Source organism: Gopherus flavomarginatus, chromosome 15, assembly GCF_025201925.1.
Source record: "Gopherus flavomarginatus isolate rGopFla2 chromosome 15, rGopFla2.mat.asm, whole genome shotgun sequence".
Lineage (NCBI taxonomy): Eukaryota > Metazoa > Chordata > Testudines > Testudinidae > Gopherus > Gopherus flavomarginatus.
In genome coordinates, this window is record NC_066631.1 from 14,673,489 (window position 1) to 14,688,405 (window position 14,917).

A 14,917-nucleotide genomic window follows, 5' to 3' on the forward strand; every position below is an offset into this window, starting at 1 on the left:
CTCAATGAAGATTTCTGCCCACACAGTATTAGCATTCAAAGTAAACAGGGTGCTTGGGTATATTCACAATCGAATTAAGAAATTCAACAAACGGCACATTCCATCTGGAATACTGCATCTGATTTTGATTACCTCAAAACAACAGATCAGAGTACAGAGAGGGGGGAATGGATACGGTTATAGGTTTAGGAGAACCTTTGTGTTATCGCCTTCAAAAGCTAGGATTATTTGACCTGAAGAGGAGACAAGGGAAGTTAAGGTTTGCCTACACTGGGGATGTTTTCACTAGTGTAGTTACACCAGCACAAACTCCCTGAAGTAGACATACTGCACCAATGCAAGAAGAGGCTTGCAACAGTGCAACATATCGCAATGAAGGTAGGAACTTCCTAAGAAACATGAGGGATTGGCCACTGAGAGGTGTGATGTCATACTAGATGGCTCAATGGTCTTAACCAATATGGATCACTCTGCTTCATGAATTTCTAAAAGACTACAATGATCAGATGCTCACTCCATCAGTGTTTAGGGTCAAATTTCACAACCTGCAAGAGTATGCACAAAGTCTGAATCGCTATAGAGTATAAGTAGCAATTCTGCTGACTATTACGCTTAGTAAAAAGACGGAACATAAATCAAATCATCTGTCAGATAATTTGTTAGTTTTAAAACAGTATATTCGCCTATATAGAAAACTAAGGACTCTAGAAATGTTAATACAAGCTCCTACTGCACTATAAAAACAATTTCATCAGGAGAAGCCAGTTACAACATGGCACTGAACTGTGTTGGTGGGACTGAATACACTATTTGATCCAGCTATGTTTCAACCGTGTTTGGGAAATACTGTGTCATAAGGAGGTCTCCCAACATCACTGTTTCATAAAACAGTTTGTCTGAAAGTCAAAGTTATGATGCAAACAAACAAAACCAAGAAGATTCAAATTATGACTAGAATGAACTGAATGTTCAACAGTAGGGTCCTGGCTCAACCTATGCCTTGCTACAGCTCCTCTCTAGTGTTAATACTTTTTAAGAGATGAGAGAGCCCTGCCATGACACCCATGAACAAGAATACAAATGGACTGTACTTTTAGACAAACAATAGCTACAAGAGGTAAACTGTAATGACTTTTCAAAATTTTCATATCTTGATTAATATTTTAATGAGTCACTTCTCAGCATATGTGTAACGTGCCTCAGGTGGCACATGACCAGGATTTGTCACTGAATTTGGTCCACTGGTTGGATCATTAGCTTCCCCAGAGGACCAAATTCCATTTAAAAAAGCCGCTGACCTAATTTTCAATACAACCACTACCCAAACAACTGGGAAACCAGGGGATGGGGACTGCGGGGTCAAAGAGGAGAGAATCCTTTAAGTGATCAAATGGAATTTAGAGACTTTGGTAGGAAAGGAAAGTATGGAAACTGAATCACATTGCAGTAGCACATGGAGATCTTTCAACACTAACAGTTACATATTTTCTACTGAAGTTTTCAAAGGTTATAAAACATTAACTCTCAATCCACATAATGCCAATCTCATCAAGACAACTGACCAACAAACTGAGTGACTGAAGTTTCCCCTTGTTCAATCACAGCCAACATTATTTTATATTTACTAAAAAGAGTTAGCAGTGAAGACGGCTGTATAATCTGCATGCACAATTTAACACAGCAAGGGTTCTCTCATCAAGAACTTGAATTTCAAATCAGCTCCGAGGCCCCAAGATGGAGGCAAACTGAACTTTTCTCAGTTCTTGGCCACATTAGCAACCCACATACAATACAAACTAGTTTTGACCCAGATGTATTCCTCTAAAAATACCACCTTAACAATGTTCAATTTTCTATAAAAGCCTGCTTAGTCTTATTATGCAGCAGATGATTTCCAGCTAGAACTAAATTCTTGCTCATTAAAACAAAATGTCACAGTGTGTTTTCCTACAGCTACCTGCAAAGCCCAAATTCCTCTGACAAAACAAAATGCAATATACAAACTGACCTATTACTACCCAATTGGGGCTTATAAGTCATCTCTATTTGTAACTACAGTAGGTACAAAATTTTCTGAAAACTGAGAACACCACTAACTTGAAGAAAAATCACTTAAACAGTCTCAGGAATATTTACGACGACGACGACAAACCACTTTGCAAAATAAGGCAATCCAAGTCCCTGCGGCTAACGAAGGGTCCACTACAACATGAAGTTCTGGATGGGACAAGGGAACGAGGGGAGCAAACAGCTCCTGAATGCAGTGAGGGGCAGAAGCAGGTCAGCTACACCGTCCTCCTACCTGGAAACGGAAGGATCAACAAAATTTACTACTGGAGCCTGCAAACAAACGTTGAGCAACAGAGTCCTCCCCTACGAGACTACAAATAAAGCATCCCTGGGTGCAATGCTTCTCCTCCCCGCAAGCAGAACATTAAAAGGACCACACGCCTCCATGCAGCCACTGAGAAGGTTGGACCCCACAAACCCCGACCTGCTCTGCAGGCAGGGCCAGCACACCCCACTGCACAGCCCGCCCCCTGCCCTCCAAGCGGCTTCGCCCCTCCCCGGCCCTCTTCTTCCACTCGTGGCCCTATTGCATCACCGTGATCCTCCCGGCGCCTCGCTGCCTTCTCCCACTGCAAGCCGCTCACGCACCTTTCCCCCGCTAGGCCCCTCGCGGCCCCCGTACCTGGCCGCAGCGGCTCGGTGAAGCTCAGCACCAGGAGGAAGAGGAGGAGGAAGGTGCCGCTGTCCGCTTTGGGCACCATTTATCCTCCGTTCATCCTCCCCCAGCGCAGCACCATAAACCCGGGGGAAGGAGGGGGGAGGAAGCGGAAGGAGGAGCCGCCGTCGGGCCGCTCGGGCCCCGTCCGCACCGAGCCCCCCCGCTGGAAGCCGGCGGCTCTCGCGGCGGCAGGACCGGCTCGCCCTGGCACCCCGGCCGGGAGGAGGCGGGCAGGAACAGGCTCCGCGCGCCAAGGGCCGCTCGCCTGGCTCTCGCTCCGGCTCCAGCTCCACACAAGATGGCGGCCGCAGCCCCCCTCCGGCCCCTCCTCCCCACAACAAAGACCGGCAGCCAATCAGCGCCGGGGGCGGGGCTTTCGGTTGTGCTGATCTGCATATGCACCTCCTAGCTAAGGTGAGGCGAGTGGCCGCGGAGGGGGCCCGGCGGTTACAACCCCGGGGGGCTGCAGGACTCCGTGTCTGCACTGGCGCGCCAGCCATTGCTACCCCCGGCGGAACGGCCACGGCCTGGGAAAGTGACCAGCAGCTGCCGCCAGTCTTCGGTATCGGCGTCTGTCAGTTAACGCTGCCCACGGGGAGAGGGCTGGGGACAAAACCATCTTCAGGAGACGTGCTGATGCCTAACTGAGACTTGGTTCCACCGAGGGCGTGTGTATCGTTATCGGTGCCGTGGCTGCCCTCGTCACACTGAGAATCCCAGAGTTAATCTGCATTGAGTGCAAACCTTTGACTGGCTATCACCAGTACTAGAGACAACCTGGTCCTCCCCACGCTACAGTATTTTAAATCAATGGTCTTTGAAGTGGTGTGCAGACCCCCCCCAACATCTCAAATGGGATGCTTTGTACACAATAGAGTTTAAAAGGACAATGAAAGGTAGCTGTCAGTCCCAGGACATTAGAGAGACAGCACCTCATCTCTGGGAGGACAATGGAAGTCCCTCTAAAACTAAAAATCTGCTAGTAAGAATTGTAGCTAGTGGCCATGAGGCATTTGCTGGGCTACCTGATTTAAAATCAGCTCGGCAGTATGTAGTTTCTTTTTCATTATGATTTTTAATATAGGTTCGAGTAGATCAGTGACTCAGTGAAGTAAGCTTTGAGGTGGTAAACAATCATTTCGTAGTTAATCCGTCAGTAACCCTGCTGTAGGTCCAAATCCAGCCCAAGTACATTGGAGTGCTGGGGAACTCCCTGGGCCCCAAAGAGGGAGAAGGACTGATTATTATAATTATTTGTATTGCAGTATCACCTAGTAGTCCCGATCAGGGCCCCTTTGTGCTAAGCACTATCCAAACACAACGCCAAGACTTCCTGGAAGAGCTTACGGTCTAACTCATCTCTCCATCTAGGCATTTATATCATGCTCATCACCATGGTATCTGAGTGCACTGCCTACCTTTGTTACTATGTCATAGTACAAGTCATGAATGGCTAGAAAGATCTGTTGTGGTACTGCTAGCAGCAGTGGTTGCCCCTCACATAGCCAGCCCTCATTTCCCTCTGTGCAGCAGCATGCAAGCAATTCCTGCTGATGTGCTAACTCCAGAGGGCATTTACACTCTTTGCAAGGTCTCCCCTGCGCAGTGGTTCCAATACCCACAAAAGAGTTAAAGCTGCTGCAATACAGCATGGTGCAGTTTACTGATCATATATCCCCTGAATTACCTTTGTGTTGTAAACACTGACAATCACAAATTGCACTGAAGACAGAGCACAGCCAGCTGCTAGGAAGCCCCCAGTGCTGGGAGATATAACTTGACTGGAAGAATGCACATCTAAAAGCAAGGTCCCACCTTGTATGACTTTTTTCTTGCAAAAGATTGTATTTTAAAAAAATAATTTAATTCACTGAAATGTTAATTCCAGATAGGGGCCAGTTTGTGATACCATCACTCACAGTGAATGCTACCTTACACTACAAGCCATCTGTAGTCCTTATGGAGTAAATAATGAATCACTTTGAGTAAGGGAATCACAATCTGTCCTCATGTTAGTGATGATTAAAGGTACCAACCTGACAATCATTGAGATTTAAGTTTTCTCTAGAGAACAGAAAAGTACAGGCAGCAGCAGTTCATCCTTCCTCGCCAATACATCTCAAGCCAGAGGCCAAGGAATAGGGCACCAGACCAGGAGTCAAGAGATCTGGTTTTTATTCTCCACTCTACCAATGACTAACCATGTGACTTTGGGCAGGTCAACATTACTTCTCTGGGCCTCAGTTTCTCAGTCAGCAAAATGGAAACAACAGTTCCCACTTTTGCCAAGGGCTGGTTTCATGACACAATGTACACGGTAAATATTGTTATGGAAAAGGTTGGGGCTAAGGCATTGGACTAAGGTGCTCCCAGATAGAGCAAGCAAGAGTCTGGTCACGGTAGGGGAATGGAGTGTTCCAGGACAGTTGGAGCAGAATACAGTTTTCCGAGGTGGATCAACAGAGATGGAGGCAGCTGTTGCTGGCGAGTGGGGACTGACCTGAGGTTTGAGGAGTTTCCTGTCCAGTCTTTATGATCACTTATGAATTTGTTGTAAATAAATCAATTACAGGAAAGATACCTGACTCCACAATCCAAATTTCTCTCTCAATGGATACTGACTTGCTGCTACACCCTGAAATCAACTATCACTTGATCAGCTGGCAACAATATTATTACTGTCTAACCTCTCTAGGTATTCCTAAGGAGCCCATTGCCATGCTGTCTGAGCTACAATATGGGAGTGAGTGACTCCATGTTCTTACGTGCCTCGGCTGATACTGCCAACTCCCCAAAAGAGTTTTTCAGCATCGCAGAAATCATGCTCACAATTATTACTGCAATCAAGTATCCAACTCTGCCACATAACACATTAGTTTCACAGTATGTGTAGACTCAATAATTACAAAAAGCATTACATTTCAAAGCAAAATAATATAAATCCGTTTGTTTTGTCATACCTGTAGTGACAGTTCATCCCAGGTGTCAAAGCCCATCCAGGAGGGAGAAAAGAAGAAAATATACAGGAAACTAATTATGCAATTCAGAGCATCTTGGAAAGTAATAAAGCTGATAAGGAGCAGCAATACTTCTTGCAGTATCACAAATTGCAAACCTATAAAGCTGGGAGAGGAGAGTGAGTTTTAATTTCTGCAGGTTATTATGAATTAATTCTTTCCAGTAAGATGTGTGCACACTATAAATGAGTAACCATGTGATCCTGATATAGAGTAGCAATAACCACCCAATACTTAAGCAGAAGCTAGTTTCTCTTTGTAAGCCTAATTATTCAAACAACTGACCCACCCCCCTGCCGTAATAAACCATTGTCTTGAAACTTTGCATGCCATGTCTCAGCCCTGCTTCGGGTTTTTCTGAGATGTTTGAAGGGAAAAATCAGAAAAGACATTTTAAAAATTATATCATCTAAACATTGACTTCAAAGTTCACTAACTGGCAGCCTGATGTTTGGGGAGTTTAAAGATGTGGAATGTTTGTAAGGTAAGTAATATTGCTTTGTGGAATATTGCAATCCATGCAAACCCACTTTCAGCCTTAACTTGTTTCTAATGAAGCTTTCTGTGTTTGTTCTCTTTCTTCATTCCATTCTACTCCTTTGGTTTGTTACTGTCACTCATTGCATCACATCTGTAATCAGACTGCATACTCCTTGGGGCAGGAACCCAATCTTTGTCTTCGTTTCGTAAAATGCCTCAGACTATGAGTACTGTCAAAAAAATAAATAAAATAAACTATGCTTTTTATACAACACCTTCCAGAACTCACACTAAGATCATTCCTGAGCTATGCTTCTTATAGTTTAAATGCCTGAAGGCTTGTGACACCTGTTGGAGAGTAGTCTGTTAATAATTTGTTTAGAGTTTAGGGCCAGTGAGCATAGGACTGTCTCTTTGGTTCATAAGAGCAGGTGAAATCCTGGCCCCACTGAAGTCAATAGAAGTTTAGTCATTGATTTTGATGGGGCCAGAATTTCACCTTATGTGCATACCGTTCCAATATATTTGTGTACATCTATTGGGTTATAGTACAGCAATCCACTTGCATCTTTTTATTCACCCTCTGACTGATTATGCCTAATTTATAAGCAACATGGGAGAGACTGATCTCACACAGTGACCTGATTTTAATAACATGCTACAATTTGGCAGGTAGATATAAAGTGATCAGGGAGATTACTCGTTTTCCCATAGTAGCTTCTGCCACCTAAGTAAGCAGAAGTCACTAGTAACCTGAACAAGAGCAAATCACTCCCTTGGTAAAAGGCTTGTTTCTGCTAGCAGGAATTGGCCATAGCCCAACCCAAGAGACTGTTTTTCCCCCAACTGCCATTCTCAGAAACTTCTAAAACTCCAGGTTTGGCCAGCCTCTTCCAGTGCTTGGCAGCCCTTTAGGAGACAGAGTTCCCCTTAGAGATCACCTCCATTGGGTATCATTGCAGAGCAAAGTATGGTTAACCCTTCGCTGGCAGCTGGACAAGCTGTCCCTTCTGCTTCCCAAGAAGCAAGACAGCAAATCAGTGATGTTAATGTATATCTTTATCTTGGAAGTATATTATGCTATCTACAGAGCACAAGGTAGCATAAAGATATAAATACATTTCCTAACGGCCATGTAGGAATGTTGCAAATGGATGCTGTACAGCCCAAAGAGAAGTTTGCAAGGTATCTGCATGGCTGCACACAGATGCATGCTGCATTAATCATTTATCAGGAGGCTAAACTGCTTCCAAATTCAATTTGGAGGGAGCTGGAAGCCAGAGTCTTAAGTTGGTTTGATCCACTCTATATGAAGCTGGGAGCTTGAAGTCACACAGAGGATTTCTTTGCTTTCTGGGAGATCAGAGGAATTAATAAGAAAAAACTAGTGAGTTAATCGTGAGCTCGGCCTCTCCTACCTGAGACAGCCCTAGCTGAGGTATGTAATGAAAATTCCCCAGAAGATCTAAAAGAAATGCAGAGGAAGTCTCCAGCCTGATCTAAAGCTCTGTGAAAGGTTAATACAAGGTATTTCCTGCCTGTCATAATTAGAGCTGGTCAGAAACCAGAATTTCCACTCTGTGGGAAATTGAAGTTTAAAACAAAATTAATTCAGAACCAGAATAAAAAGACAATATTTTGAAATTTCCCATGAAAAAATTGTTTGGAAAAAAATTCTGGTTTGGACCAATTGAAAAGTTTTACTTTGGTAAAGTTGAAAGTGTTGTCTCTGTTTTGACTTTGTTTATTTTGATCTTGTTATTTTATATTGTAATTTATAATATACATTTCAAACCAAAAAGTCATTTCAAAGCAAAATGTTCTCACTATGGAACATTTTGACCTTATCAAAATGCTTCATTTCCATTTTTATTTTCAAAACTAAATGTTATTAAAATTGCCACCTTCCCTCAGGCTGTTTTGATTTTGACAAACCAAGATTTTCCAACAGAAAAATGCTTGTGTCTGAAAATTTTCCACCAGCTCTAGTTATAAAGTGCATATAGTTCTGACATTGCTTTTATAAAACATTTGTTTTCTTGTATTATATACCTGTAGTGTGGTTATATCAGACATGAGAAAAAGGCCTTGGCTCTCAGTTTTCTCTGCTGCTTCTAAGTCCTAAGGAACTGTGATCATGAAAGGAGTGAAGCATTTTAATGTGACCATCTTATGAGGCCATCACTTTAACTTCAGAGAGGGATTATGGCAACAACCCTGAGCACTGAACATTAAACAGGGTTAATTTGATGGCAAGCTAATTATAGTTCACACTTTTATCTGTGCCAAGCAAAGTATTGTGTAAGATCATAGTCCAGCGTATATCAGAGGCAGTTGATAGCATTCTCAGAAAAGAGCAAGCTGGTTTTCGGAAGGGGCGTGGATGCACAGACCAGATCTTCACTCTACAAAACATAATAGAACAGTGCTTAGAATGGCAACGGCAACTCTACACAAATTTCATAGACTTTGAGAAGGCTTTTGATAGCAATCACAGGACCAGCCTATGGCGCATTCTGCGGGCATATGGAATTCCCTTCCGTATAATCAACGTCATCAAAAGCTTCTATTTCAACTTTACATGCAGTGTTGATCACAGTGAGCTCAGTTTTTAAGTCAAAATAGAAGTATGTCAGGGGTGTGTCAAGTCTGCACTCCTCTTCAACATTGTCATCGACTGTGGCGTACAACAGAGGACATGTCAAGAGGCATTAAATGGAAACACTTTTCATCCCTTGAAGACCTGGACTTCGCAGATGATGTCTCTCTCCTATCCCATACCCAACACCATATACAAGAAAAAACAACTCGACTCAACCATTCAGCCAGCAAATTGGACTGAAAATCAACCACAGTAAGACAGATATCCTGACCTTTAATATTGCCTCACCATCACCAGTACAGATAGAGGATCATGTTCTCATCAGTGTAGAAACATCCACATACTTGGGCAGTACCATCAGCCAGGGTGGTGGATGGAACAAGCCAGGACATCCGGAACAAAATCAGTATAGCCAGGAACACCTTCAGGAGCTTATATACTGTCTGGAAATCATCAAAATACAACACCAAAACCAAACTCAAGATTGATCAGAGCTGCATACTTTCAACACTACTTTATAGTGCAGGATGCTGGGGAATGAGAAAGCATGACATGTCCAAACTGTCTTCATTCCATACAACCTGCCTCAGAAAAATCCTCCGTATCTTTTGGCCCAGAACAATCTCAAACCAAGTTCTATTGACACAGTGCAGCCAAGAGGATCTGAGCACCATCATTGCCAGGAGGCACTGGAGATGGATCGGTCATGCACTTCTGATGGAAACTGATTCCATCACCAGAGTAGCAATAAGATGGACACCTGAAGGCAAACGAAAACGAGGCCACCCAAAAACAACATGGTGAAGAGCTGTGGAAGCCGAGCTGAAAAGCCTGGGGCACAGCTGGGGAACCATTGAAAGACTTGCCAGAAAAAGACAGGAGTGGAGGAGCTTTGTCACTGCCCTAAACGCTAGAGGCGTAATAGGAACATGATCATGATGATGATAAATTATAGTTCACCTCTAAATGTAAGACACCAGCTTCCTTTTGATAGATGGCTTTTGGGTCTGCTGTTGGGATTTTTAACATATAAGGCTCTACATGGACATATTTACCAAACTTGTATCCAAAGCACATCTTGAAACACCTGTTGCAAATTCTGTAGGCCAGCTCCGAGGAATAGCTCACCTCTTTAGGAATGCGGCAGTGGGTCTGGATTTTTAGCCATGATATGAAGGTATGAAGTTCAGGGTTTACGGCACTGGACTGGAAGTCAAAAGATCTGAGTTCTTTTCTGCTCTCTGCTACTTGACTTTGGGCCTCAGTTTCTCAATCAGAAAAATGGGACAATACCATCTGCCTTTGTAAAGGGCTGGTTTCATGGATTCTGCCCCCAACACGTACTGGTCTCACAACCACTTAAACTCCCTGAAGTTCCCCCCACTGTTCAGGGTTTGGCCAACCTTTTCCAGTGCTGGGCGTCCCCAGCCACGCATAGCTGTTGTCTGTCACAAATACCTGTGATGGAGTTCCCAATATACATACTGAAGTTTTATTGCTTATGTGATTGGGTCATGAACAGCAAGGAATGAGCATTGCTTTATCTTTCCCCTTACATAACCTCTCCTTCCTATGTACAGACCTGGCATTAGTACAGCTGTCCACCCCAAGGATAGTACTTTAGACCAAATTAAAGGATGGGGAGATTTTTAGGCTAGAAAATTCAAGTGTGTTGAGGCTGCAGTAGAGGCACAGAGTAGTGATTTTCATTTCAAAACCAAACAGGAGATCTTTTAAAACCAACCTCTTTCCCCTTGCAAGATAGAACAAATCCTCTATTAAGGGGTCCAGAACACAAGATGATGTCTTTTTTCGTTGATGCATGAAACTTTATCATCCCTGTGCTTGGCTTTCACTTTATAATGCCACTAAATTATACAGTCAGTCACCACTCATGACAGCTTTGCTTTATGACCTCACCTGCTGACATAATCTATTAAAAAATGCCAAGAGGTTTCAGAGCAGTAACCTCCAAAGGACTCAGGGACCAGAGTCAACCATCATGCAGTGCAAAGGAATACACTGCTAGCTTATGTACAGATGAGTTGTAGGTTTCACCTTCCGAGGCACTTGTTGCTTCTGGCACCATGGATGATGCTGCAGTCCTTAAGAGGAAAGGTTATATCATGGGGAGCAATTTAGGAGAGAGCTCTTTTGCCAAAGTGAAATGCGCCTACTCTGAGCGCCTGAAATTCCACGTGGCAGTGAAGATTACAGACAGGAAAAATGTTCCTCCTGAGTTCTTGGAAAAATTTCTCCCCAGGGAATTGGAGATCTTGGCAACAGTAAGCCACTGTTCTATCATCAAGATCTATGAGATCTTTGAGACATCTGGCAAAGTCTACATAGTCATGGAGCTTGGTGTACGAGGAGACTTACTGGAGTTCATCAAGACAAACAGAGGTCTGCCTGAAGAAGTAGCACGCAAGATGTTTCGACAGCTATCTTGTGCCGTCAAATACTGCCATGATTTGGACGTTGTCCACAGGGACCTGAAATGTGACAACATCCTTTTGGATAAAGACATGAACATCAAACTGTCTGACTTTGGCTTTTCCAAACGATGCTTCCAGGATGAGAATGGGAAAGTGATCCTCAGTCAAACCTTCTGTGGTTCTGCTGCTTATGCTGCTCCTGAAGTGATAGAAGGCATTCCTTATCAGCCCAAAGTTTATGACATATGGAGCCTGGGCGTCATTCTGTATGTAATGGTCAGCGGATACATGCCATATGATGATTCCAACGTTAAGAGAATGCTCCGCTTTCAGAAGGAACACCGAGTTATCTTCCCTGAGTCTTTGACACATGAATGCAAAGATCTTATTTTCCGTATGCTGCAGCCTGATGTGTCTCACCGGCTACGAATTGAAGATGTTTTGAATCATGCTTGGGTGCAGGGGAAGCGCCAGAAGCCACACACCATGCTTGAATAATCAGTCAATAAACCACTAAGCACAAATAAAGGGGAAGACATATCTGTTTCTAGAGGCTGTCACATCACAGAATGCTGTAACTGCAGCTGTGATCCACGGTTTCCTTTGCTCAATGTGCCCTGTCATTCTCATGGTGAGATTTCTATCCACTTTCATATTTAGAAACCAATTCAGCTGCAGCCAGCTGCCAAGTGGAAGCTATTATTTCTTTTATTTGCCTTGTTGCTGAGGTCAACATGAATGACAACTTGTCAAGGCACACAAATTTTTAGCAGTAGTTGGGGTTACCTGTTCTCCTTCCATTGAGCCAGCCAGCAATTTTAGCCTCTGCTCATCCAGCTGTTACCTGACTTATTCAGTGGGTCATAAACATGCCTTGGTGCTTTATGGGCAGAGGCCCTGTGCTGCCCCAAAGAGCTGCTAACAAGTGAAGGTTGACACAGTATGATGAGAGATGGGGGCACACCAGCAGAGTAGGAAGGGGCCTTCCATAGTGACCCCCCAGGACTATTGTCAGACAGCACGGGTCAGCAGGAGAGAGGACGTGGTTATTGATTCCAGGGGCAGTCATGATAGGAAGGCCAGGAAGCTCCTCAGAGTAACTGTTTGCCTTTCTCAGCCTCCAAATATTGTTTTTTCCTGCTTCACCTCCTAATCATCCTCAAACAGAACCCTCTGCCAATCAGAGAGGGGCTCAGGCTCCGAATCCAGGGCAGGGGGAATATGTACTATGTTGCTGGTATCTACTAGTGAAGAAGATAATTTGTAGTCAGCCTGACCAGAAGTCATGGGAGCTGCTGGCTTCTAAGTCCCTGTTCTCACTCCAACTTTGAACTAAGTTTGTGATCACTTAGTGCCAGGGTTGGTGTCACAGTTCAGAGCTACTGCACCTGGTTTTCCCCTCCATGGTCCTTCTTCTCAGCTGTTACCTCTTTGGGCAGAGACCCATAGCTCTCTCCCTCCTGACCAGAGTTCATCCAGGCTTCAGAGTTCCCCGCCTACACTGTGATACTCCCAGCAAGCCAGCGTGCCTAAACACACCAGCGTCTGCTATTTGCTCTCTCTCTTCAGAGCCTATACACAGTGTAATTGCCCACAGTTATAAGTTACCACACAGCTCTTTCTAAGCAAGCGCATTTATTCATTACAGAGAAAACATACTAAAGCAATAGAAGAGCCTACTCACATGTTAATAGGCTTACCAGAGGTCACCCCTCAATTCCAGCACGGGTTCTGAAAGGAGTCAGTCCTTCAAATCACACCAAGGGATTTTTCTGTGGTGACAAGTTCACAGCAGCTTTAGTTCAGAACTAGCTCCCCTGCCGCCCCCCGAAGCTCAGCTTTTCCTTTAGACAGCTTGGGCCTTTGATCTTGAGACTCCGGGACCTGCTAATCAGTAGATAATGGTCCTCTCCTCAGGGCGGAGCTTCAAAAGCCTTGTTTTTTTCATAACTGGAGGTGGGAATTTGCATTCACCTCCCCCTAGATATTCCCTAGGAAAAACCACTTGACACCCTTTGTCCAAAAGTCTATTCCTGTCTGGCACATTGTCCCACGATAGTACATATACCATTCATTTACTAAAATGGACCCAAAGGTATGTAAAACTCAGTTCAATGAGACTTTGCAGGAATTTGCTATATCTGTCACAGCTGGCCTTACACAGGGTTTCTGCCATGCCCAATATGGTGAAAGCTGTTAGTAGCCATGCCAGCTAGGATTTTTTTGCCCCTGCCAGTGCCTAAGCTGACATCGGTGTCATCCTGGAACCAGTTCAGTACAGGATGTTTAGTTTTGTTGCAGTGTGGACAGAATCCCCTAATCAGGGTTTGTGTTATAAATTTGGTCAGTGTTCCTCCCTTCCCCGCTGTATGAAATGGGACATCCCAGAATGCATTGCTGCACATGCCGTTTGTGCCCTACAGGTGCTCTATCCCCTGCTATGGGATAGCTATCCCGATTTTCCTAGCGTGCACTGTTACAAATACTACTAGGTGGCACGGAAGGTGAGGAAAGACACACAAACTCAGCTATGATAGCAGGAAAACTGCCATTTGACACAATCTACGTCGCACACGTTGTAACTGGGCAAGGGGGTTGTACCGCTCACCAGTTACAAAATCATGGGGAAGAGATGTCCAGACAGGAGTTATATAGCTTTGCATTGGTCTCTTTCCCTTCCTAGTGAGGCATGGTTTGCTCAGGACTCTGCCTTCAGCTGTGTATGTGCAGTGTAGTGATACCCAGGTCCAGCAATTATAAACCCAGGTTTAGCGTGAAGTGTGGACACTTAAGCACAGGCCTGAAAACACTGAGTCCATAAGCCCAGGAGCCACAGACCCACATTTACAATGCATGTGTCAATTTCTTTGTCACTTGCTCACTTGTAATAAACAGCATGAAAGAATAACAATCATCGCTCTCTGTTGACAATATGCATTTTTTTCTCTTTCTGATATTTTGGCAAAGAGCCACGATTGCACCTGTGCAGCTGGGCAGAAGACGAAGTAGGACAGAGGTTTGCAGAGGGACAGGATCAAGGCCTGAAGAAGCCATTGATTTACTTTCAGATTTTAAAAAACGCTCTCTCCGAACCTTGTGAAGCAGCATGACTGACAACCAAATATTAATAAACGGCACTTTGCTGGGTCAGCGTTCCTGGAAGATATCTCGAGGATATTGGTCGTGTATCAGTGTTCAGCTTGTCTCAACGGTAGAGGCGGGAGGGGTCGAGTCTGGCTATCCCCTTCCCAAGGCATTCTTCGTTAATACGGCACACTTGGCACAATCTGGTCCATTCCAAAGACAAACTGAATCTGCTGAAGTATTTTTATAACGCCTAGTGATATGTCACCTCTGGCAGGGATGATTTAGCAAAGTCCACCTGAGGCAGGAAAATCATCCCCACTTCCCTGTAATCTAGTGATGGATTTTTTTTAACATGAGCCTCCCTGCAGTGTGCTGCTGTTAAAATATTTATCTTCGTTAATAACAATGGTCTCAAAAGCCCTGTTTAATTCAGCTTTGACATTTTACCCTAATGCACAAGGATTTGTGCTGTCTAATAAATACACACCATAGACTTTGCATGCACTGTGCATTCAGTGGATGCTGCATTGTCCCCAAGTCACTGTAGTTTAAGATCAAGTCACTCATT

The 14,917-nt window shown here is 44.2% G+C and overlaps 2 protein-coding genes across 3 annotated transcripts in view; one reads left to right on the forward strand and one right to left on the reverse strand.

Annotated features, from left to right (window-relative positions):
- Nucleotides 1-2,940, reverse strand: part of DGCR2 (DiGeorge syndrome critical region gene 2) — a 64,009-nt gene extending 61,069 nt beyond the window's left edge. For both annotated transcript variants that reach the window (XM_050923992.1, XM_050923991.1), the window contains exon 1: nucleotides 2,693-2,940. In XM_050923992.1, the coding sequence (XP_050779949.1) occupies nucleotides 2,693-2,771 (79 nt within the window). In that variant the 5' untranslated portion in view covers nucleotides 2,772-2,940. The remainder of the gene's footprint in view (nucleotides 1-2,692) is intronic.
- A 7,974-nt stretch (nucleotides 2,941-10,914) lies between these two features.
- On the forward strand, nucleotides 10,915-11,760 carry LOC127034782 (testis-specific serine/threonine-protein kinase 1-like). The gene has a single exon (XM_050924008.1). The coding sequence runs from the start codon at nucleotides 10,915-10,917 to the stop codon at nucleotides 11,758-11,760; it is 846 nt and encodes a 281-aa protein (XP_050779965.1).
- The last annotated feature ends 3,157 nt before the right edge of the window (nucleotides 11,761-14,917 follow it).

Excerpts from the sequence above, each read along its gene's own strand:
- LOC127034782 (XM_050924008.1), top strand. The coding sequence starts at position 10,915 with ATGGATGATGCTGCAGTCCTTAAGAGGAAAGGTTATATCATGGGGAGC.